Raw genomic sequence first — 24,660 nt, 5'->3', positions numbered from 1 at the left:
TGCTCGCGTGATTAATTCTTTTAATTTCAAAAGTCTCCCCAAGAAAACCTGCCTTCTGTTCATCTGCTAATAAGAAGAACAACGTTAGAGGTATGAATTAGACATTCGACTTTGACAGCATCGACGTCAAACTTTTAACCAAATTTTTACACGGTTTGGTTCTGCTTCAATGATGCTCAAACAATACGTGCAAGGGGACCATGAAATGGGAATTTCTATTACGGATTTTAGCTTTACTTGGTTTTAATTCTACTTGGATTCAATGGATTAGGCAATGTATTACTACTACTTCTTTCTCCATTATGATTGATGGAGCTCCTTTTGGAAAATTCATCCCTTCTCGTGGTCTGCGGCAAGGAGATCACCTTTCTCCTTTCCTATTTATTTTAGGATCGGAGATTTTATCAAGACTTATTTTGAGAGCGGAAAATAGGGGTCTTCTCCATGGTATCAAGATGTCTCGTTTATGCCCTGCTATTTCTCATCTTCTTTTTGCTGATGATGTGATGATTTTTTCTCGGGCTAATGTTAGAGAGGCTGAAGTCATTATTGATTGTCTTGAAACTTATTCCTCTTGGTCTGGTCAGCATATTAATATGGCCAAATCCGCTGTGTTTTTTAGCAAGAATTGCCAGCCAGTTACAAGGGTTTCTATCAATGGCATTTTGAATCTTGCTCATATTCCTGCCAGAGCAAAGTACCTTGGTATTCCTCTCTTTTTGAAAAGACGAAAGAAGGATTCTTTTATTGAACTTAAAGATCGTATCTTTGCTAAGATTTCTGGTTGGAAAGCTAGATTGTTGTCTCAAGCTGCTAGAACTACTCTTATTAAGTCTGTAGCAAATGCAATTCCCACTTACGTTATGTCTCTTTTTCTTCTACCAAAGTCCTTTTGTTTGGAGATTAATGCAGGTTTGCGGAAGTTTTGGGCAGGTTTTCCACAAGATAAGAAAAGATGTATGTCCTTTCTTTCATGGGATAGTATTTGCAAGCCTAAATCCTTGGGGGGATTGGGTATTCGATCTATGGAATTTCTAAATCATTCTTTATTAGCTCGACTTGGTTGGAAGATGACAATCAATCAACCTTTGTTGTGGGTGGAATGTCTTAGAAATAAGTATCTTACTAATGGCATCTCTTTTTTGAAGGCTTCTTATAATCCTTGTTCTTCTTGGCTTTGGAAAGGATTATTGAGAAATCGTAAAGTTGTTGAATTGGGAGCATGTATTTCTATTTCTAATGGTTTGAATGTGGATATTTGGGGCTCTCCATGGATTCCTTTAATGCCAAATTTCAGACCTAGACCAAACGCAAATTTGGTTGTGTTGCCTTCTTTTTCTGTTAATGATCTGCTACTTACAGAAGATCGTGTGTGGAACATTCAATTGCTAATGGATCTTTTTGATCCTACTACTGTTCAGAATATCATGAGTATTCATATTTCTCACATTTCTTCATTTGATAAATGGGTTTGGGCTCCTTCTCCTTCAAGGCAATTTTCAGTTAAATCTACGCATGAAATTTCTATTGCTCAAGGGGGTCGTGTTTCTCCTTTCTCTGTGGATACCTGGAAATCCCTTTGGGGTCTTAAAATCCAGGCTAGGCTTAAACATCTCTTATGGAAGATTGCTTGGGATATGTTGCCTTCACGTGCAAATATTGGTAGATTTATTATCTCCGAGGATATGGATGCTTGGGTTTGTCCCTTCTGTAAGAATTCTCTTGAAACTTTATGTCATATTTTCTTGGAATGTGATTTAGCTAGAATTTTATGGAGGAGTTCTAGTTGGCCTCTTTTTCCCTCAGCTTTCGCCTCTAGACATATATCAGATTGGATTCTTGCTATTATTTTTCCTGTGAAGATGCTTGCTATTCCTAAATATGAAGTTAGGAAATTCCAATTGTTTGCTTCTCTTACTGTAGACTTCATCTGGATGGCTCGGAATAAACTTATTCATGATGGAATTCAATCTTCTCCTGCAAAAGCAATCAAGCAAATTTCTTATACTTTGGGCTTGCATTGTCAGGCTTGGTCTGATTCTATTTTACCTTCTATTTGGACTCCACCTTTTGCTGGATGTATCAAAGGAAACTTTGATGTTGCTGTCCATGGTGATTTTGCTGTTGCAGCTGCAGTTATTAGTGATGAAAATGGTAATATTATTCTAGCTTTTACTCAAAAGCTGTCTTATTCTGATGCACTGCTTGGAGAAGCTTTTGCTGCTCTTTTGACTTCTCAGTTGGCTACATCTTCTGGTTGTGAGAATTTATTTTTGGAGGGAGATGCTTTACTTGTTATTCTTGCTATCAACAATCCTCATCTTTTCTCTTTTTGGTCTTTTACTAATTGTATTTCAGATATTAGCTTAATTTTATCTTCCTTTCATAGCTGGAATGCTGTGAAAGTGTCTCGTAGTGCCAATTTTCGGGCACATTGTTTAGCTAAGTAGGCCGCTTCCAATCATGTTTTTGGAAGCATTCCTATAGGATCTCCTATTTTCTCTTCCATTAGGATACGAAGCAGGAAAGATCCAACCTTGTAACCCTTTTCCCATATTCAATTAAAAAAAAAAAAAAAAAAAAAAGGGGACCATGAAACATTAAATGTTCAGTTGAGTCAAATACCCAATCACCTTCACTTTCTGTGGCTTATCCATATAAAACAAGAAGCGTCACCATTTTGTTCATAAAATGGATCACACAAATTTATCAGATTCTGAGAAATCATACAAGTCTATCCTGGGGCCAATCCTAAAAAAGTATGAGTTTCCACTATTACTTGAATACACAAATAATGGGATCACCATAAATCACAAACCAACCGGATTTACAGGAATCCCAAGGAAGAAGAAGAAAGAAAAAAAAAAAGGTCTAAGAGACTGAAATAGAATCTGTTTTCAATGAGCAGAGTGAGTTGCAGAGGTTGTCTTCTTAAAATCGATCTTGTCAACCTTAACCTCTCCATCAATGAGTTCATAAACGTAGACCACAACACGTAGAGCATCGATGTCCATGAGCACAAAGCTAGGGTTAACATCATAAGTGATACTGCTATAGGCACCCGTTGCAGACCCCGGGTTAATAACAACCCCTCCCTCATGTTTATAAGCCGTGAACTGATGAGTATGACCTGTTACAAGGATGTCTACATCCAGCTGTCTCTGGAGCATGGCCAGTGAGTCTAGGTCACCCCAAGGAATAACCTTTAGATAAATCAAATCAATTATAAAAATAATTAGTAGCAGCTTAAATATAAGGAAACTTCCAGAAAATAATCAAAAGAATACATGCAAATTCTCAACTTGGGGCATTTGGCATCTCTCTCTCTCTACCAATTTTTTAGGAATGAAAAGGCATTTTTCTTTTCTTTGGTGTGTTTTAACCCTAGTTTATGATAGATTTTATAAATTCTCCCTAACCTCTACAAAATAGCCAAAATGAGAATTGCCCCCCTCATTCTGGCTTCTCATTTGCATTTTCCATTCAGTGTTTCAGGATTCACTCAGAACACACCTGAGGCACAAATGACTTGTTACCAAGCTTCTTCTTCCTCTTCTTCTTGTTTTTGTGCTTTCTCCCTCACTGCTCTCTCTGTTTACAGTTGCCCAGTTTTTTTTTCCTTTTTTTTCTCCCTCACTCTTCACCTTTCCCCCCCGCCCCCACCCTTCTATTTTTTCCCATCTCCCTCTAACGCACAAAACACCATAGCCACCAACCACCATGACCCTCCTACAGCCCTACCCACATCTCAAAGATCCCGCTGCCAATCTTGCTACTCCCTCCAACGATCTCATTACTCCATCGCCTTCTTTATTTCTTCCATCGTCTCCTCCGCCGAATGGCCATCCTTTCCACCGCCAATCTCAGCCCCCATTACAAATCAAAAGAAGTGCAAATTAACACCACGTACTCCACCATAACCACACACACACTGCCTGATCCACTATTACAAACACAAATGCAGACCCAACCAGCAGTTTTGTGTACATAATACTTGGTACACAACTTGTGGATATGAAGAAGAAGAAGAAGAATGGGGACAAATCTGAAAATGGTCCCATCTCATTCTATAGATGGGTCTTTTATGCACATAAAGAATTAGATAACCTTTATATATTGTACATAAAGACCAAAATGGACCTACATGTATTTATAATAACTAAATTTAAAATTAATATTAAACACAATTTAATGCTAATAAATAAATTATACCAAAAACGAGAGGGGATAAAAAAGAAAAATTACTTACCAAAAGAAAAGGAAGAAAAGTAAAAGCAAATATACGACCAGAAATGTATCTATATATAAATGAAATGGCACAGGTATAACTTAATTGAAAAAACAAAAAACTTGGGTTAATAAAAAAAAATAACAATATTAATAGTGATAATAGCAATAGCAATAATATAATGACGATGATAAGAAGCCTTTGTAGTATTCAAAGCAAACTCAACTTCAATCAGCGTAATTACTTTTTAGCTTCAGCATCTCTTTTTTTCAGCATAATACTAAATCATAATTTTTAGAACAATTAATTCAGAAAATTCATTTTAGCCGAATTATTTCTCCCTCGTCAGTAGAGTTACCAAAAACTACAATTCTCTGTCAATTTAGCATAAAAAACTTAAAAGAAAAAAGAAAAACAGATCTACGGTTGGCATAATGCAATAGACGAGATATCTCAGGAATCTAAACATCAAGGATGTGCATTTATTTTTTATTTTTTGGGGAAAAATACACTTATCATCTCCTCGAACCAACACTTCATTTGCACTTATCCCTCAAACTACCATTTATGACACTTGATTTCCTCCAACTACCATTTCTTTGAAGTTGGCACCCTCTGTTAGCATTTAGTGTTAACACGGTTAGAAAATGCCACACATGACCACGTGCAAATATTTAAAATACCCAAATTATAAGAGTTAAAATGTCGCATTTGTCCTTAAAATAAAAAAACTACAACAAAAATTAAAAAACAACCAAAAAAAAGTGAGAGATGAACCACCCCCTTAGGCTGATAGGGTGGCTTGGCCACCGCAAAATCAACGTTGGGGTTGGCCAAACCACCCCACAACCTTGGGGGGTGGTTTCGGCCACCCCCAAGATACCTAAGGAGGTGGTCGAACCACCACCATTAAACAACTTTGGGAGTGGCCGAACTACCCTTGCAACTTGGTCTGGCTACCCCTTCACCCTTTTTTCTTTTTTTTAAAAAAAAAAATTATTTTTGGTTGTTTTCTTCGGTTGAAGGGTAATTTGGTCATTTCAAGTAAACATTTTGCACGTGTGAGTCATGTGCTTAAATTTCCATTTATTTTAACAATAGACACTTGCGGAGGGTGCCAATTAAAAGGAAATGGTAGTTTGAAGGAATCAAGTGTCACAAATGGTAGTTTGGAGGGATATCTACAAATGGCCTGTCAGTTCAAGGAGAGTAAGTGTATTTTTCTCTATTTTTTAGTTCTATACTTCAACATATCGAATCATCTTCCATCCATTACATATGAGATCGGCCAGATACAAAAACAATAGTGGTAGTGCTAAAAAGAAATTACTGATGAAAGCTCAAGTTTCTCACATTCTATATACCCTCAAAACCATTGAGTTTTTCTTTTTCCACAAATACAACTTCCCTAGATATCAGGCCCAAAAACAAATCTCTAGATAAGAAATGGAGCCGGTCACAAAACTTCTGCCAACTATACCCATCAGTATATACATCCTCATGTTTGTAGTTTCGCTCCAAAAACCAATTTAAATAAAAGAGAAGAAGTAATCCCTATTAAAACAAACAAACAAACATAACTTGCACCTTTTTTATAAGAAAACCAAGATATCAATTATGCTTTAAGGTCGAGAATGATTGCAGGAAATGAAGAAATTCATATATTATCTAAGTTCAAAACATTCTACGAGAGAATGAAGAAATAGGAAGAAAAATTATAAAACAATGAAGAGACAAAGGGAAATCAAACCTGATGACCATGACACAGTCCCAGCTTAAACTGTCCGATAGTTAGTGTTTTGGTCTCTGGATAGCGTGCGTCTTCATCATATTCACCTCTAGTAATATGCAAGTCAGGGCAAAGAGTCTTCAAGTAGTCATGAACTTCCTGGAAACATAATTGCAAAATTATGAGCCAGTGCCCAAAAATTCATAAAATAAGTACAGCCAAAATGACTTTAAAAAGTACACATTCCCTATGGTTAGGGTGTTTAGAATAAAGAGGGTAGGAATCAGCAGTTGCACAAATACAAGAATCAACACTTAAATGTGTCTGAGACAGTAAGACTAAACATGAAAAGGTAAGAAAGAAATTACATATGCTAGCAAAAACAAGTCGAGTGGGTGTAAGACAGAAATCAAAAAGTACTCAAACAAATAAATAAATAAAATTTAGATAGTCTAACTATGGAATAATATAGAAAACCCATTCGGGAAAACTGCCACCAACTGGCAGGAACGAATTTAAGAGATTCGCAAAATTTGGCTCCAGGTTACAATAAAAATGAGGCAGCACTACAATGCAAGGTCCAATACAAAACCTAAATGTTACTACTTCTTATGGCTTTTACAAAGTGATCTACAGGTGAATACAGAAAATATCAATTCACTAGGAAGAAAAAACAAAAGTTTTAAACCCCACGATCGAGGTGAATACAAGGTTTATTGGCAAATATGAAGCGTGCAAACATCAGCTAATGAGACAGAGATTCAGGTAGGTGCAAAGGAGAAATTTCAAATTTCATGTTTCCGACATCCATAATGATTCAATAACAGAGTTTCAGGATGTCTCATACTAGATTCAGTCAGCCATTGTATTTTATGTAGCATTTAAACATATGAGCCAACGGCCCAGCAGTGCTTTGATAGTAAACATCACCCAAATCCCAAATCGTTCAAGGCCATCTACAGCAATTAAGCTGCCCTTACATTAAATAACTGTCGGAAAAACATACACAGATACATCTAATGCCAACAAAAACAAAAGGAGAGCATTCCAAACCCTAAGTAAAGCTCCAAGGAGCAACTCTACTACTATCACAAGACATCAAAGCTGCCCCTAAGTATACCCCATCAAGCATTCATCCACAAATTAACCCAATGCAGGAAAGGACTCAATGGCCTATGACTCGTATAGGAAGTCTTACAATCCTTCTGGCTCCTAAGAATAGAGAGCAAAAGATAAGAACATAATATCTTGAGTTCAATGGTTATGTCATTTCGGTTTCCAAACATGCAGAAGCTCAGAAAAAAAAAGGGGACAATTTCTGCTATTAGCCTCAACTCAACAGACCCATTTGTTTTCCAGGTCCCAGTTAACAAAGAGGACTATCATAAACAATGTAAAACCCCAAATTTAGTTCCTTCCTTTTTTCTTCCCCCCAACTTTTTCTGAGCAACCAAACAGAAAGAACATCCCAGTAAAACTAACTCAGGAACCCATTATAACAAATAATAAGACAAGCCCAGAAAAGCATTGGCAGGATCGAAGACATCAAGCATACCTTGATGCAAAGATTTCCAGTGCAAATGATGTGCTGGATCTTGCCTGGTACAAGCATGGACTTGAACTTTGCAGGCAGATCAGGTGCCCTGTGGGGCACGTGTAAATCCCCCAAGGCCAACACCAGAACCATCCTCAAAACCCAGTTAGAAAATCTGCAAAAAGATCGAGAAATTTAATCATTCCTCCACCTAATTTAATGCCTGGTTACCCAAAAAAAATTAACAAAAAGATACAAAGTCCGCGATTAGATACAAAAGTAAGATGATTATAATTGAGTAAATCAATTAATAACAAGCACTTGTAGAACGGAGGAGCCGGTGATCATTACCAGGATGATTGACGAATTTGCAGAAGCTGGCATGGAACTTGAAAACACCCTCCGTTTTTTTGGGCAATCAAAGCAAAAAGTCTTGTTCGAGTATGCGGGCCTCCAGTCTTGGATTGGAAATGGGTCGGGTCAGGTCAGACTCATACCGAGTCACACGTGTCTCTAAAGACAAAATGCACAAAAAAGGTCGGATCATCAGGTGATGTCCGGTTGATCTGATCACATGGATATGGCGAGTGTCGAACTCGGGTTGACTCCCCACGGGCCAAAAATAACCCAATCACAGTAGATTTTCACATTGGCTACGCATCCGTTAATTTGACGTATTTTAAGTAACTAACATTTTTATTTTTTTAAGTGATTGGCTTAAAAAATTACTTAAAATATTTTAAAATATTTTGATGGTCGGCAAACTCAACTCTTTTTTATTTCTTTTCAGTTTTGACGTAAATTTTTTTTTAAAAAAAAAAAAATACTGATTTTTTGGTGTTTAATTGGTTTTGTTCACACTAAAAGTCACTAAGATTTTTATGTAATTTTATATAATAATAATAAAAAAAAGTAATGCTATTCTTTTCACCTATTTATCATACTTATTTTATACCGACTGATGTGATATGTTTTAAATGACTTTCTTTTTATTTTTTTTTAATAACTGATATGATAAATAGGTGAAAAGAATAACATTACTTTAGTAAAAATAATTCTATTCATAATAATTTTTTAGTTCGTTTTCTAAAAATACAAATGAAAGAATAAAATTTAAGCGGGGTCCATTCTCTTGTTTAATTCTAAAGGATAAGTGGTTTCTTGCTACAAAGAAACGTTGATTCCAGCTTTTGTTTTGTTACTATTTACTCGAAGAGTATCAAACGCTTTGTTGTTCCCTATTCAAAGATGTTATGTTGCGTTAAAGACAACATTTTGTAGTCATTTTTGGGTTTATTTAGATATGTCAGTAGATTAGCAAGCAACTTTGACCAACTAGTTCTTAGTCTATTTCTTTCTTTTCTTTTTATTTTACGAAGAACCCCTCCCCTCCAAGGCATGAACACTTCATGTACCCACCTCACTCCTATCGGGATAAATTTCGGATCCGTGCAAAGCACTCCATTAACCCGGATCGGATAATACCATGACTTTAACAGTAGGCTAGCCTCAAAAAAATTGTTTGCACCCAAGGGATTTGAACGTTAGACCTGATGAAAATGTCACCAAGACCAAATTTCATACTACTTGAGCCAACCCATTGGGTTAAATAGTCTCTTTCATTTTGCTTGCCAAACTAAGAAGACCAAACGGCATTTATGATTTTGACTTGCACTTGGCTTGTCTTGAAGCTTAAGTAACAAACGGTTTCCCATTTAGCCTGATGAACAATTCAAGGTGACAACCCCTCCATCTTTGCTGATAACGCAACTGGTTCTAAGCCATTACTTTTTTAAGTTGTCTGGTTTGAGTGTAGGGCATCCACTTACTGGGAAACACAGATTACTGTGATTGCCATTACATTCTTGGCAAATAAATATATCAACAAATAATATCAAAAAAAAAAAAAAAGAGGTAAAAAGAAGAAGAACCATAGCATATCAAGCTACAATAATCTTCTACTGAAGAAAATAAAGCTCATCAAAGTGAAGGAAAGCATGAGAAATTAAACTTGTGAAAGATCTAACTCAGCTGATACTCCTTAGAAATTAAACTCGGTTGATGGAGATGATGATGAAGATGGAAATTTCTCTACAAGATAAAAGACTATCCTAGATACTTGGGTCACATCAGAAGCCCACAAAACTTCCTCATGGAACTACCAACCAAAGGGCGCCTAAAAAAGAAGGGATTTACTCGAGGTAGTCAGTTATCTAATACACTAGCTCCTGCTCATCGTCCATGCGGGGATTTCAGAACTGGGGATTTCATATGAGATGATGGCAGTGGGGACCCTCTGGGGCTTAGATTAAGAGGTGGAGGGCGAGTGTTTCTCAGAGGGGACTTCAACAAAGGACTAGAGGCTGGGCTATTTGCATATTTGGCAGCTGGGAGATGTTCTAGGATGGCTAAAACCTCAGACATCTGTGGCCGGCGTTTTGCCTCACTGATACACTGAGATGCAAGGATGGCAGCTGCATAAGCTGCTTTCTGAGGATACTGGCCCTCCAACTTTGTGTCCATAATCCGAAATAACTTTCGTCTATCACCTAAATAGGGTTTTACCCAATCCACCAGACTCTGCTCCAAACCAACTTTTGTTTTATCAACAGCACGGCGTCCAGAAAGTAGTTCCAGCAACACAACCCCAAAGCTGTAAACGTCGCACTTTGCAGTTAGCCGACCTGCTCAACAGAGGAGGAGTATTTAGAGTACAGTAGCAAGAAGGCGGTGTAAAGAGCACATTGACACCATGATAATCCAACATAAATCATTGTTAAAGAAAATAATGAAAGCAGTTTTAAATCTGAGGTTATTATAGCAATTGGATAGAGCACAGCAGAACTACGTACCTCAAAAGCACCTGAAGTTATAGCTATTCTAGTGCTTCAACAATTATTTTCAAGAATAAAAACTAGAAAAAACCCATCATTCACCGGCACTAGGTTTCTGTAGGAAGTCAAGTGGTACTATTAGTTGTATAGGAATGGATTTGGGGTTTTGGTAGATTCATATTCCCAATTCTTTTAGGGCACAGCATCAGTCTGCATGTGTGAGACTCTCTTTTTGTATTATAAATATAGATGATACAATCAAAATAAAGGCATAAAGATGCATTAGTCAATTTTCCAGTGACTGGCATGTTAATCACTTACAAGCCCTGTCCAAATTTTTTCATCAGACAAGTTGGATGCAAATTCTGATCAATATGTATGTGGACTAACAATTATATGATTCGTATTGGATGACATTGGCCAGTCCGATGGTAACAACACAGAAACTAGTCTCTAATAGCGCTAAGCATAGAAGTTAAACTATTACAAATTCGATAGTATGGACTACAAAAGCATGGTACAGTGAAGTTCAGAATAAGGTGAAAAAGAGCAAACCTGTAGCGATATATTCAGGAGCAGCATAGCCTTGAGTACCCATGACTCGAGTGGAAACATGAGAACGATCACCAGTAGGGCCTGCTTTTGCAAGACCAAAGTCCGAAAGTTTTGCGTTGAATTCCTGCATACATAAGAAGCACTATAAATGAAGGAAAACTTGAAATGATGGCATAGTTAGTTGGTCAAGCATAAATGATTTATGTCAAATTGAATTGAAAAAAAGAGTAAAATAAAAGCAAAGAACTTTCATCCATTTCTCCTCTTTCTTCTGCTTCCTCTTTTGGTAAACTTGGGTTTTAAATTGACCAATTGATATCTGACAAGACTTACACCCATGTGGGCTTAAGCCAACTGTTCACCACACCAAAGTGCTACTATTTTTTATCAACATACCGAATCGAGTAGAATATTAGAAGCCTTGAAATCACGGTAGATAACTTGTTGTTCAGAGCCGTGCAGGAAGGAGAGCCCACGAGCTGCATCTATGGCAACTTTGATCCTTATTGCCCAAGGAAGAGGTTGGGCACCCCCTGGAATAACACAGCTATAGAGTTATCAATCCAAGTTACATATCTGTTGCATGGTAAAAACTAGCAATTTAATGATGTTAAAATAATTTTCTTGGTAGCCTGTTCATTGATTTTAGGAAATTGTTAATGAAGAAATACAGGCCACACATTATATCATGCTGGATTTTTGAACAACAGTGATTGAAAGTTATCTTGACCAAAAATATTGACGTACTTCTAAATAGATGATTCTCCAAGCTGCCTTTGGGCATATACTCATATACCAAAAGCAGGTTATTCCCTTCCAGGCAGTATCCAATAAGTTTGACAAGATTTGGATGATGAAGTTGACCAAGATGATTAACTTCAGACTGCAACCAACAGTAATCAATAGATGGACCAAACCAAATATTTAAACAAAAGGGGAATTGAGGCATAACAAAGAAACCTACCAACCACTCCTTATGGCCCTGAAAACCTTCAGGTTTGAGCTGCTTGACAGCAACGACCATTCCACATCCAGGCCTTTCAGCACCAAGGGTTTGCTCATCAATCCACCCTTTGTAAACATTACCAAATCCTCCTTCCCCCAGGAGACTGTCAGTACGGAAGTTTCGAGTAGCATTCTTAAGCTCACTAAATGCGAAGGCTTTCAAATTTGGGGATGACAGTATGTCATCTTCAGATCTTGGAGTGGGGAGAGTTCCAGATGTATACTCCTCACTATGTGTTGGGACTGACAGGCTGGAAGGAACAGAAGAGTGGCCACTTCTACTGGTAACTTTTGTGGCTCCTGCAAGAGCAGTGTGATGATTTGTGACACTAAAGAGTAGGCTCCAGCGGAAACTACCACACTTATAAACATCAAATTCCAGAGAGAACGCATATGCACAAGCTCATCAATTGGATGAATTAGTTTAAGACCAATTTTTTTTTCTTTTATTGGGAACTGCAGTATAAAAAAAAATGGCACTCATTCTATCATGATACAAACACAAGTGCATGTGTGCCCAGAGGCCAAAGGCAAATCCATTCACGGTCCGTACAAAGGTGGATGGCCTGCCCAGCCTAGAACAGTCATTATTGACTGGGCTTACACACATTCGCTTACTTACGTTGTTCCCCCTCAGCTCACCCTAGCCCCGGAACTTTTGCTCTTCTAATGTAAGCTCCAAGTCTTCACTGACATAATATGTATTAATAACCAAAATCTTAAGTACATCTTACCATAATATGCAAAGCACTTTCAACTACTAATTTTTGGTTGGAAACTTTTAAACATAAACCATTCTTCATATGTGGAATCAGTGTTTATGCATGCAGAGCATATGCAATATACCTACAGAAAAAGATAAGGTAATACAGTTGCCATAGAGATGGGGAGTATGTCATGACCGAATAGGAAATTAGGTATGCTGGTAAATAGGTTATATCTAACATTTATATCTGAGCATCAGCAAGATCAAAGTATTTATAGGAAAGAAGGTACTCCAAAAGATTATTTATTCACCATTTTATGTAAGTTCAGTTTACGAATGCAAATACTATAAATATTCTAATATTCTCGGTGACCCTCTTTGTTTAACTCATCAATGTTATTTCTTTACGTTTGGCTATCTCATGAAGGATCCTGGCCACTTGGCCATAGTTCTCCACCCTAGGAATACCAACTTCCAATCAGCTTCACATAAAACCTCGATCAGTACTAAAATGGGGATCAACCTCACTAAGTTATATCTAGATGATCACAGAAGATGTTGATCCCAAGTGAAATTCTTACACTTATGCATTTTTTAATGGGTGATGCTCAACTGGCATGCCCTTTTTTGTGGGTGTAGGTGCCTTTTTGTGCATAGGTATCAGTCTAAGTACTAAAACCATCCCATCCCCAAATTCAGTGACACAGATATATCCAACTTATCAAGTATCTAGCTTTCCACTTTCAATGCTATGTCAAATAATATTCCCAGTGTATTGTAACATGTTTAACATGGGAACCTTACTCATTAATGATGTATAAAACTTAAACATCACCTATAAGAAGAGTAAAGTTGATAGGGAGATTGAAGTAAACTAGGAATCTATGGATCACTTTTGCTAGGAGGTGTATGACTAAAGGCATGACCTACGCATGTCATAAACATATCCATATCATATTTGTGTTCGAAATAAAAGCTTCAATTGTTAACTTCCCATTAAGACATTGAATAGTTTCTTTAAAGCAAAGATTGCTTGAAATCCCATGTTCCCTCTAAGATACCTTTAACGTTGATCTGAATGGATTCCTCCAATCAATTTCTCAATATAAAATAAAAGTATCCTCATATAATATGTCCTAACTAGACATCAAATCCAAGGACTACCTCCTCTTTCATTTCCCTTGGCTCATTACTTAGTTCAAATTTTTTAGTAGACTGGAAGTCGAAACTTGACCAAGTTGGTTTAAGTGTTTTAATAAATGTTGGGTGTATAAACTAAGCCGTAATTACTGAAGCTGGCCCTTGTGGATTTCCATCGATCTCTTCAGTATCCAGCTAAAGTAGTATCTCTAATGGAAGACTTGATATAGACCTACCAATTACATGTGTGCATGAAGTGGAAGCTCACATAAATGTACCCGAAAACTAGAACTTGACATGATCATGTTGTCTAAATGTAGCTTGATATTTGATGGTCTTCTCGTAATGAAAGTTAGTGAAGTCCAAGTTATCAATTTTCATAAAAAGGAGAATTCTAAGATGGGTTTGTAGGTTCCACCACACCTCCTCGACAAATATAATAAGAACTCCCAATTGACATGATTATAGGCCTTCTCAATATCCCATTTGCAAAACATCCCTGGGTTTGACAAATGCGTTTTAGGGCTTCAAAATAATCTTCTCCACATCCCTTCTCAATCTATTGGCTAGGACTTTGGCAATAGTCTTGTAAACTCCACTCACAAGACTAATAGGTCGAAAGTCCTTAACATCAATAGCCCCGGATTTCTTCAGAATGAGAACAATGAAAGTGGCATTAAGGCTTTTTCCAACTTGCTTCTTACATGAAAATCATGGAACACCCCCATAACATCTGCTTTGAACCCTTCTAAAGAATTCATAATAATTATCATATTGCAGTATCAAAATAATGAATTAGAGCACACAGAGCCATCTCCTTATCTTTTTGTCAAGAAAAAAATATGGTACACTAGCCGATATTTATATCAGCAAATGAAAGAGCTCATCATAATACTTTTGGGCATGTAATTTCCTTACAATCCCACACCTCATTATTCCCCTATTTCCATATTACAAAATCAAGCTCACTAGTTTACTATGATCGGAGGAAATCCAATCTTAATCAATTATTAACAAGGAATATTAATTGTGTGGAAATGCATTGAAACAGCAGATTTGAAAATCAACCAATCTTTTCCATATAGATGGAATTTATGCATCCCAAATCCAGCACTAGTTTATGTCATTGGAGCAAACTCGATCTTAATCATTCATTGACTAGGAATTTGTTATTATCTGAGAAAGCATTGAAAAAAGTTCCTTACAGTTTCTTCTATCATAACTTGGACTGTTTCAACATTAAATAGCTTAATGAACTATGATAAGGTGAACTTTGAAGTAATTAAGAGGTAAAAGTTGTTCCATTTCAAGCAAATGACAACAGGATATAATATAATGAGAACTGTAATTTCATGGTGGAGATAACTTAAGATGAAAACACTATTTCATAAATCAGAAATTCGCACAACTCCAAACCTCGACTTCAGACAATATATTGATTTTTTTTTTTTTTTTAGTCACAAATTGTTCTGCAACAACAAAATCTCTTTGAGCATCACCGACTACCAAAATCTAAATATTGTTTATGATATTAAGAGAATTGATACATGAGAATTTGGATCAACATTCCTACCAACCTTAGAAAGCAAGTTTAACCGCTAGATATGACATATAAGAATAGAATGGGGAATCTAACAAAAAGTAATAATTTTTCCTGCATGCAATAAATGCATCCCAGAAAGGTAATCCACCAGTGAGAACCAAATTCATCAAAACTTGCAAGAAGCTCATTCTGAATGATATAGGGAATCAAAAACATTTAAACCGTCTTTGGCTTTCTATTACAACCTTAAAACCCATAATTGAAATTAACAGAAAAGGCACATACAAAAATTTACAGCATATGCTCAATATAACAATCCTTCAAGAGCATTTCCGTATATTTTCAAGATGTGAAAGCCAAACACCCAAAATAAGAAAGCGAGGTCAAAAACAGCCAAACTCACTAGAAGCCAATGAAATCCACACTGAAAAGTTATAATCCTGCGAAGTTCAGGTACAGAGCATAAGAAGCCCAATACTACTAGATTCTGTTAAGTCTTGAAGCAGAGACATTTTACTAGAAACCCACTAAATGCTCTTCTTGAAACGTAACCAATAAAACTCGCACTGAAAACAACCAAACCCCGACATATTTCTTCACAACTCCCCACTTCGTTCAATCATACATAGAAAATATTTTTTTTGATAAGTCAATCATACATAGAAAAGATTATAGCTTTAGAGTTTGCTGAGATTCAGCCATAAAAGAAAAAACGTCAAAAACAAACTCTTCAGCGACAAAAAAACAAATGCCCAAATCGACATACAGCCAGCCCCAAAAAACCCGAGAGAGAAACCCCACTTGTAAGCCCAATTAAAGGATGTAACGAAAGCCATTTTGCTCTACATTCCTAAACCACAAGATTGAACAACAACAGCAATAACAACAAAACAGAAAACACACACTGATTCATCAACCTGCATGTAATAGAAGCAACAAGAACAAGGCCCAGAAACATTACCGGAAGTCGCCTGAGAGCTCAGAGAATTATCTAACTTGGAACGACGTCCCAAGCAATTGCCCATAGACACATACAAACACACAAGTTTCCGACACCAGACCCAATACAATTTCCAGAGATTCTCTCTCTAAGTTTTCGGTGTTATGTGGGGTTTCTCTCTGTGTCTTCCTCTGCTTCATGTTCTTCTCCAAATACGAGGTTTTTTATGGTACGAATGGGAACGCACACAAAGATTGCCAGATAGGGACGCAGCGAGAGAAGTGACAAAATAAAAACAAATTAAAACGACAAAAGGAAAACGTGTATGGACGCGCTCACATGGCGGGGGAATCGGGGATCATCTCTGGATTCCGTAATTGACCTAAATGCCCTCATCCTATGATCAGGTTTAATTTTGTTTTGTTAAAGTTTTAACTTTATACATGGGTTTTTACATAATTAGAGTTTTCCTGGATCTTAAAATTTTCACCTTTTATTTATTTTTTCACAATAAATATTATTTTGATGCAATAGATAAGTAATTTCAGTAAGCGTATAAATAATGTTTTTAAAAAGTAGCTAGTTAAAATAAAAATTAAAAAATAAATAGCCCTTTTCTTTTTTTTTAATGATGTGAAACCTCTTCAAGGTAAGGCTCGAACAATTGATCTCGTGGTAACGGTGGTATTAACCAAATGAGTCGATCATTTGATATAACCCTCACAGGCCAAAAAAAAAAAAAAAGCTTAGCCATGTTAGATAAACCAATGGGATACACCACTAAAGGCGGTGATCAAGTAGTACTTAGCTTACTTCCAAGTGGGTAAATAAAATGTCCTAGATTGAATTTCGTAATGGAAAGTGCTTTGGATTATTTTCATTTCACTGGCTAGGTAAGATATGGTTGACTAGGTTATGGCTGAACCGACTTAAGGGAGTGCATACGGTCTCTCTGTTTACGCCCTTTCTGTCATTAATTTTCAGTAAATAATTAAGTGATACTATGATCATGTCTACTCCAATCGTCGCCCTCCTATCTTTTTTTTCCTAAAAATTAAAAAGAAAAACATCGGGGTACTCTTATCTATAAAATCTTGTCTAACAGACTTGAACACTTTCATAAAAAGTGATAAAATGGAGAGAAATCTATTTTCAGTTGGGAAGGGTAATTTTGACTATAGGGTGCCCAGATCAACCTTGAGTCCCGTGGGCTTGGTAGTTGGTGTTGTAGTATTCCTCTGAGAAAACCGGAGTGCCCAAATGCTTTCTTATTTTCAAATTTCTGTTGGGGGGGTGGGGGGGTGACGTTGACGTTCGTTCACACCACCATCCAATCACGAACGAAATAATTGCAGAAGCGGGCCCAAGGGCCCAATGCTTGTTATACTTGTTATTAGTTGTTACTACTCTAGGCAGGTTTACTGGACTTGATTGCAGCTGATCTTTACTCTTTTATTTTTTATTGGCTAAACTTTACACGCTTTTGCAGACAATAGTCTTCGTGTAGCTATCAATTTATATTTTAAAAGCTACTTAAATGGGATTAGCTTATCCTCTCCATCTTGGAGGAATTTTTTTTTATTATTTTTTTTTTTTCTGGACACTTCTCTTTTTTATTAATTAGCACTTCATTAATGAGATATTAATCTCATAATATAATTAATTTTTAAGATACAAATTTTTGCATGCTCGAAGCGGACTATCAGTATCTACAAAAGAAAAAAAAAAATTATCGAGATAACGATAGCTCGAGACGTACGATCGATGAGCGTTTGATAGTTAAATCAGTAAAAATTTTTGAAAATAAAACTCAGTAGAGAGAGTTTTAGGGCTGAAAGTAAACCAAGAAAAAAAATTGTTTAGTAATAAAAATTCTGAAAGTAACCATCAACTAGAACTACTCCAACTCAAACTCCTTATCTTTACTTTTATGAAAAATAATGCATCTTATACTAAAAAGTCTTCCTAATTAAAATATTGGGCGGGTACTTACTCCGATAATTAACTTTTTTGGAAGAATACATGATGTCAACACGATGCCAACATGATGCTTAATTAGAAACTTTATTCTTACAAATCATTAATTAATCAAAAAAAATAATAATTAATTCAACAAATCCCTAATCAAGCAACGATGCAGCTCGATTATTTATTGACTTTTAGCTCAAGATATAAATAATATGATCATTTTTTTTGCCTATTTCTTATTTGTTGTTCTTATTTGCTCTTATTTTCAGCTCGATCATTTATTTTCAGCATTATTTCAAGATATAAAAACTTCAATTATTTTTTTTTTAAAAAAAATAAGAGGTAATTACCTTTTCCCCCCATGAACTACCGGCCAGTGTCATTTTGCCCCCACGAACTACCCCTTCGACCAAAATAGAGCATCCAACTACCAATTTGACACCGTTTGCCCCCTTCCGTCAGTCAGACCCGTTATGTCCGACGGTCAACTGCTCACGTGCATGTCAAGTGCCGTCTACCCCATTTTTATTCCGAAAATGCCCTCCGGTACGATTAAAGGCGAGAATACCCTTTTTAGCGTGGAATACCTCAAATGCCCTTGAATTTTGTTTCATTCTACCCTAATCTGCGCCGCACACTTCACTATTTTCGGATTCAAACCACACTTCACTTTGAACACTGAAAACCCTAGAACAACATTCAATCCTCACGCAATCTTCGAACATCAAAATCAGCCTATAACAACTACCAATCTGCTACAAGTAACTCTGTTTGTTGGAGATTTTCGGAATTGTAAGTACTTTTTATTTAATTTGTTTGTTTTCATTGTCTCTGATCAGTGACCTGTTGCTTTGTTATTGTTGATTTCTTTTTGTTGTTATTTGTTGGTAGTACCCGATAGATTTGCTACTTGGGATTTGGTTTTATTTGTTTAGGGTTTCCTCTTTGCCCTAAGTGGTCCCGCAGTGGTCGGCCATTTGTCGGTCAGTGGTTCTTTTTTTTTTTTTTTTGTTCGGAAGTGGTCCCCTTTGTTACTTTGTTCCCCTTTGTGTGTTAAAGTTCACCAATTTTCCCCTGAAGTGGTCCCCTTTGTTCCCCATTTGTTTGTTGTGTGTGTTTTGAAATTGTTTAGGGTTTTTTTTTTCGATGAATAAAAACTTTATAAAGCACAATCTCAACATCCAACAAACACTCCAGTGAAGACTGGAAGCACTCCTGCATAGGGACAAAGAAACCCCCTAGCTAGGATACCAAATACCAAACAACACAGCCTACTACTCCTCAACGAAACACAACTAATAAAGCAACAAGCTACTACACACAACCAAAACAACAGAACAGAAAACAAACACTGCAGCAACCACAAACACCAGAATCAAATATCAAAACCAGAAAACCTCCGGGAACTTCCTCTAGTACATCCGAATTATTGAAATATAACTAAAGATATTAATCATTTGACTCTACAAATTACAATTTATGTAAAATGTAAAAAAATTTCATATGTAGGGTTTATATATACTTTCGAATTAATTGAATTAATAAATACTGTTATAAAAATATGTGAAAATAGGCTCTGCCCTATCAATCTTGACAGGGCAACGATCATCATACTTTATTTATCATTTAATTTACTTTGGTATTTCATACATTACATATTTGATTTAGCGCATCTTAGGGTGCATCACAATACTCAAGAGTCTCGTTATATTTTCAAATTCTCTTAGAAAAAATTTATCAATAGAAAACATCCAGAAAACATAAAGTTTTAAAATCGCATTATCAAAACCATCTTCTGCTTAGTGACTAAAGCATCCCTACAAGCCAACCAACAAATAAATGAATGCTGAGGAATGGCTAAAGAAAACCAAACCAAATTCAGTGTTGGTTAAAATAATTGATCATCTACAACAGCCAAAGCATAAAATTTCATGCATTGGAGAAACTACTGTAAATATAACTATCTACAACAGCCCATACCAAGGTTCTTTTTCTTCAACAATTCATGTGCCTGAAAGAGCAACAAATATGCAAATTCTTAAATGGACAATCTAGCACTCATGAACTTCAAAATCAAAACTGCATTTAAATTGAACAGAAAAACATTACCATGTTTATCCAGTTCAAATAAGCTTCTCGGCATTCTTCAATGGTAGAATGCACTATTTTTCCTGTGACCACATACACCCATCTAGTATCAAATCAAGCCGATATTTCAAAGTAACACTTCAATCAAGATATTAGCAAGCCTCAGCATAAACCAAATAATATATATATATATATAGATAGATAGATAGATAGATAGATAGATAGATAGATAGATAGATAGAGAGAGAGAGAGAGAGAGAGAGAGAGAGAGAGAGAGTTCTTTAAAGGAGCGACACTGTTCAAAATCTGAAAATTCAAAAAAAACATAATAAGCATTCTATTTGTACCAAATGCAGTAAGTTGAGGAAAACACAAGACAAAGACTCATATGCCTTGAAAAACCAAGTAAACGCAAATCCCCTCAGGCTCATCCAACACAAGCACTAGGCATAGGCATATAGGATCATACATGCAAATATTTGCCTTCACTGAAGTGTATGTGTGTGTGTTCTTGTGGCTTCACTTGGCATTAGAGAAAGTACTATTTTCCGAATAATTTCAAGTCACTAATCAACAAAGTAGTTTGACTTCATTGTTCGGAAGTGACCGTGAAACTCTTTGTTAAAAATTTTATGACCTATAAACTTCTAAGTTTTCGAAATAAAATTTAAAATTTAAAACTCAATTCAGTGTTTGTATGTTTTATGTGCAGTGTTAATCAGTCCTATCACTTGAACAATGGCAAACAACGATGTCATTTTTAGGGTTCATTACGGGGGCCGGTTTGATCGGCGATACAAATGCACCTATGTTAGAGGGCAAATAGGGTTGTATGAAGAGTCGTATGACCTAGATTGTTTGTCTTTTTTTGAGATCGAAAGAGTAGCTGGAAAATTTGGATACGAACCAGGTGACCTGGTGTACTATCGAATACCCGGAAGAGAATTAGATGACGGGTTGGTTTTATTAACATCTGATGAGGATGTCTCCAGAATGGCCGATGTCTTATTAGGCCATACACTTGTATTACTGTACACGGTGTCTTTTGCATATGCTGGTGCTGAAGTAGGGGCAAATGAGGGTGAGGGTGAGGGTGAAGATATTGTGGAAAGTGGTAATGAGGAAAGGAGGTTGAAGGTTGTAAATGATCCATACTGGCATGCATTGATGAGTGACGATGACGATGCATGGGATGGGGCTGATGAACCAGAAGCTGGTGGTTCAAAACGTGATGATGATTATAGTCCTCATTTTGATGATGAGGGTGATACTGATGAGGAGGATGGTGGTCATGGGGAGGGTAGCCATGAAAAGGCAGCTGATGTTGGTGGTTTAAGTGGTTCGGCTACTATGTTGGATGATGAGGAAGAGGATGAGGTATCCTCTAACTTAGCTAGAAGTGATATCCTCGTAACTCCCCCTAAAAGTGATGAGGAGTATGAGGCGAGTAGTTGGCCTAAGTGTGTTACTAGGGTTTCCCAGTTTCAGGATGTGGACATGGAAGACCCACATTTGGATGTTGGCATGTCATTTGAATCTGCTGCTCAATTCAGGAAAGCTGTGAGAGAATACAATTTGTTTAGTGGTAAGGATGTTGTGTTCACAAAAAATGATGGGGATCGGGTTATTGGAGTTTGTAAGAGTAGGCCCAAGGGTTGTCCTTGGAGAGTTTATGGTTCACTGGTTACGGGTGAGAGAACTTTTATGCTTAAGTCACTGAACCCTAAACACCAGTGTACACGATGTTACAAGTCTTCGATTGTAACGTCTAGATGGATTGCAGACAGAATGACCCACAAATTTAGGACACAGCCAAACTATCCAATTGCAGCTCTCTTTGATGATGTAAAAAGGAAATGGAATGTGGATGTTACTCCTAGACAACTGTACAGGGCCAGAGTTAAGGCGAAAGAACAGGTAGAAGGTAAGCACAAGGAACAGTACAAGCGGCTATGGGATTATTGTGCAACAGTAAGACAAATGAATAGAGGGAGTACATTGTTGATGAAAGTTGAAAGGCCTACGTTAGACGTCCCACCTACTTTTCAAAGGTTGTATATGTCTTTGGCAACATGCAAGGAGGGTTTTAAAAGGGCTTGTAGGCCCGTGATAGGTGTTGACGGCTGCTTCCTTAAGGGACATTTCGGGGGGCAATTGTTGGTTGCTGTGGGAAGAGATCCAAACGACAATATTTATCCGATTGCACTGGCTGTGGTTGAAGCTGAAACTAAGGATAGTTGGTCCTGGTTTCTAGAGACTCTAGTGGGGGACCTTGGTCCAAATGGCTGTACTGGGTGGACATTCATTTCTGACAGACAGAAGGTATATTAAAATATTGTCTTTTCATACATTTTCACTTGTGCATTTACTTTCATTGACTCAAATCTCTCTTTATTTATTTTTAATTTGTCTTCTGTTGTTCTTTGCCTAGGGGTTGATACCAAGCTTCGAGGAGGTCCTACCAAGTGCACCGCATCGCATATGTATCCGACACTTATATGCAAACTTTAGGGGTGATGGGCACAAAGGATTGGTGCTAAAAGACAAGTTGTGGAAAGCAACTGCTGCATATAATTTTTATGGGTATCAAAGGGAAATGGAGGCGCTGAAGAAATTGAGTCCAGCTGCCCATGCTTATTTGGAGAAGATTGACCCTCGTACCTGGGCTAGGGCTTTCTTTGACACCACTCCAAAGTGCGACTTGATCATGAACAACTTATGCGAGTGCTTCAACTCGTACATCATCCATGCCCGAGACAAGCCAATCATTACCATGCTGGAGATGATTAGGAAGAAGTTGATGAGGCGATACCAGAAGAAGAGGTAAGGAATAAGGGAGTATGTCGGGGAATGGTGCCCGAAGATATTGGCAAAGTTAGACCAATGTGGAAAGGATGCTGCAGAGTGTACTTCAACTTATGCTGGGGATGGAATCTATGAAGTGTTGTGCAGTTATGGTACATTTGTGGTTAGCTTGACGGACCGTGTTTGTGGGTGCAGGCAGTGGGATATGACTGGCATTCCATGCCCACATGCCATCTCAGCCATTTTATATCATTCTGCCAAACCTGAACAGTACCTGCATCCGTATTACAGTGTTGAGAATTACAAAATGGCTTATGACCCAATGATATACCCAGTGTCAAGTGAGGACCAATGGGTCAGAATCGGGCAAGATGAGGTTCACCCACCCGTTATTAGAGCTACCCCAGGCCGGCCCAAGAAGCTCCGGAGAAGGGGTCCAGATGAGCCAAGAAACCCACATTGCATGAGGAAGGGTGGTGTAAGCATGAGATGCTCGAAGTGCAGGACAGTTGGCCATAATGCTAGGACTTGCCCTAGGAGGAAGAGGAAGTCCACTCCAAGCACTGCAACAGAGTTGAACTTAGATGATGTAAGTACATATATCTTAAATACCACTTTTTATTTTTTTATAACAAAAGACAATTGCCAACTTTGTTAATAATTTTCCTAACCTTGGTTGTTTTGTGTCGCAGATTCCTTCTCACCCAATTGCTGATGATTCACAGCCTACGGAATCATCTACAGCTGCACAACCTGTTTCACGGCCCAAAAAGAGAGTTCCACCTACTACTGTTGATGTAGGTATCAGTAACATTTGTTATTACAAATATATATGTGTTATTTCTAATGACGATGTTACATATGTAGCCTACTTCAACGAAAAGGAGTAAGACAATGGCTCCCTCAATGCATACTCGGGCATCACAAAGAGCAAATTCCACAGCTGTAAGTAAATACAGCTTTCCACCCTATACTTTATATGTAAATAGACTTTGAATTACTAATAAGAGTGTGTTGCACAGGCAAAATCTGTTGCTGCAAGGCCTATTAGGAGGTCTGGTAGGTTGATGGCAGCATTTAAGGAGCCCGATCCCAACAAAGAGATACCCACTATTGACCTAACATGTGATGATTCACAACCAGCAGTATGCACTCGGGAACCGGCCAGGGCACTCGGAGTTGTCATTCGAGAACCAGTAAGAAAGCCAGCAAGAGTGGTGGTACCAACAGTGGAGAAGGGTATACGAAGAATGGAAGCTAAAAACAAAGGGAAAAAACCAATATGGCAGCCTTGATGTGTTTTTATAAACTGTTGTTGGAAATATGATAGTCGACTATGTTGGTTTGTAGTTGGAAATATGATAGTCGACTATGTTGGTTTGTAGTTGGAAACTGTGTTTCGTTTGTTGTTGATAGGAACAATTTCTTGATGTTGTAGTGGGAAATATGGACTATGTTGGTTTGTTGTTGTTGGAAACAACTTGTTTAGGTTTGAAGGAAAATATGCAGGAACAATACTATGTTTTCTGATTTGTATGTTGGAACCTATTTGTTCAGGTTCCAAAACAGTGTAGTTGGAAACAAT

General features: G+C 37.2%; 5 protein-coding genes across 5 annotated transcripts; 3 read left to right on the top strand and 2 right to left on the bottom strand.

Annotated features, from left to right (window-relative positions):
• The first annotated feature begins 200 nt into the window (after positions 1 to 200).
• Positions 201 to 2,450, top strand: LOC133875136 (uncharacterized). Its single transcript, XM_062313153.1, has one exon. The coding sequence runs from the start codon at positions 201 to 203 to the stop codon at positions 2,448 to 2,450; it is 2,250 nt and encodes a 749-aa protein (XP_062169137.1).
• A 162-nt stretch (positions 2,451 to 2,612) lies between these two features.
• LOC133874683 (vacuolar protein sorting-associated protein 29) lies at positions 2,613 to 7,999 on the bottom strand. The gene is made up of 4 exons (XM_062312558.1): positions 7,843 to 7,999; positions 7,513 to 7,666; positions 5,979 to 6,116; positions 2,613 to 3,203 (listed from the first exon to the last, which is right to left on the bottom strand). Exons 2-4 carry the CDS (start codon positions 7,642 to 7,644, stop codon positions 2,898 to 2,900), a joined length of 576 nt encoding a protein of 191 aa, XP_062168542.1. The 5' UTR covers positions 7,645 to 7,666; positions 7,843 to 7,999; the 3' UTR covers positions 2,613 to 2,897.
• A 1,407-nt stretch (positions 8,000 to 9,406) lies between these two features.
• LOC133874682 (probable serine/threonine-protein kinase PBL3) lies at positions 9,407 to 16,485 on the bottom strand. Its single transcript, XM_062312557.1, has 6 exons — positions 16,236 to 16,485; positions 11,845 to 12,185; positions 11,628 to 11,763; positions 11,277 to 11,413; positions 10,881 to 11,004; positions 9,407 to 10,175 (listed from the first exon to the last, which is right to left on the bottom strand). Exons 1-6 carry the CDS (start codon positions 16,297 to 16,299, stop codon positions 9,724 to 9,726), a joined length of 1,254 nt encoding a protein of 417 aa, XP_062168541.1. The 5' UTR covers positions 16,300 to 16,485; the 3' UTR covers positions 9,407 to 9,723.
• Positions 16,486 to 21,008: 4,523 nt separating this feature from the next.
• Positions 21,009 to 23,097, top strand: LOC133875134 (uncharacterized). Its single transcript, XM_062313151.1, has 2 exons — positions 21,009 to 22,592; positions 22,702 to 23,097. The coding sequence occupies exons 1-2, from the start codon at positions 21,009 to 21,011 to the stop codon at positions 23,095 to 23,097; spliced, it is 1,980 nt and encodes a 659-aa protein (XP_062169135.1).
• An 861-nt stretch (positions 23,098 to 23,958) lies between these two features.
• On the top strand, positions 23,959 to 24,370 carry LOC133875133 (uncharacterized). Its single transcript, XM_062313150.1, has 2 exons — positions 23,959 to 24,020; positions 24,098 to 24,370. The coding sequence occupies exons 1-2, from the start codon at positions 23,970 to 23,972 to the stop codon at positions 24,368 to 24,370; spliced, it is 324 nt and encodes a 107-aa protein (XP_062169134.1). The 5' UTR covers positions 23,959 to 23,969.
• Positions 24,371 to 24,660: the final 290 nt, after the last annotated feature.

The sequence above is a fragment of the Alnus glutinosa genome, chromosome 8 (assembly GCF_958979055.1).
Source record: "Alnus glutinosa chromosome 8, dhAlnGlut1.1, whole genome shotgun sequence".
In the NCBI taxonomy this organism is placed as follows: Eukaryota; Viridiplantae; Streptophyta; class Magnoliopsida; order Fagales; family Betulaceae; genus Alnus; species Alnus glutinosa.
Note: the sequence above shows the minus strand (reverse complement) of the source record. Positions and strands in the feature narration are given on the sequence as shown.

Coding starts and splice junctions, on each gene's coding strand:
- LOC133875134 (XM_062313151.1), top strand. CDS start 21,009: ATGGCAAACAACGATGTCATTTTTAGGGTTCATTACGGGGGCCGGTTT. Junction 22,593..22,701: donor TCATTTCTGACAGACAGAAG/GTATATTAAAAT, acceptor TTCTTTGCCTAG/GGGTTGATACCAAGCTTCGA.
- LOC133875133 (XM_062313150.1), top strand. CDS start 23,970: ATGGCTCCCTCAATGCATACTCGGGCATCACAAAGAGCAAATTCCACA. Junction 24,021..24,097: donor AAAGAGCAAATTCCACAGCT/GTAAGTAAATAC, acceptor TGTGTTGCACAG/GCAAAATCTGTTGCTGCAAG.
- LOC133874683 (XM_062312558.1), bottom strand. CDS start 7,644: ATGGTTCTGGTGTTGGCCTTGGGGGATTTACACGTGCCCCACAGGGCA. Junction 6,117..7,512: donor CTGGAAATCTTTGCATCAAG/GTATGCTTGATG, acceptor TTATGTTTCCAG/GAAGTTCATGACTACTTGAA. Junction 3,204..5,978: donor GACTGTGTCATGGTCATCAG/GTTTGATTTCCC, acceptor ATTTATCTAAAG/GTTATTCCTTGGGGTGACCT.
- LOC133874682 (XM_062312557.1), bottom strand. CDS start 16,299: ATGGGCAATTGCTTGGGACGTCGTTCCAAGTTAGATAATTCTCTGAGC. Junction 12,186..16,235: donor GAGCTCTCAGGCGACTTCCG/GTAATGTTTCTG, acceptor CTGCTCTTGCAG/GAGCCACAAAAGTTACCAGT. Junction 11,414..11,627: donor GGAGAATCATCTATTTAGAA/GTACGTCAATAT, acceptor GTGTTATTCCAG/GGGGTGCCCAACCTCTTCCT.
- LOC133875136 (XM_062313153.1), top strand. CDS start 201: ATGAAATGGGAATTTCTATTACGGATTTTAGCTTTACTTGGTTTTAAT.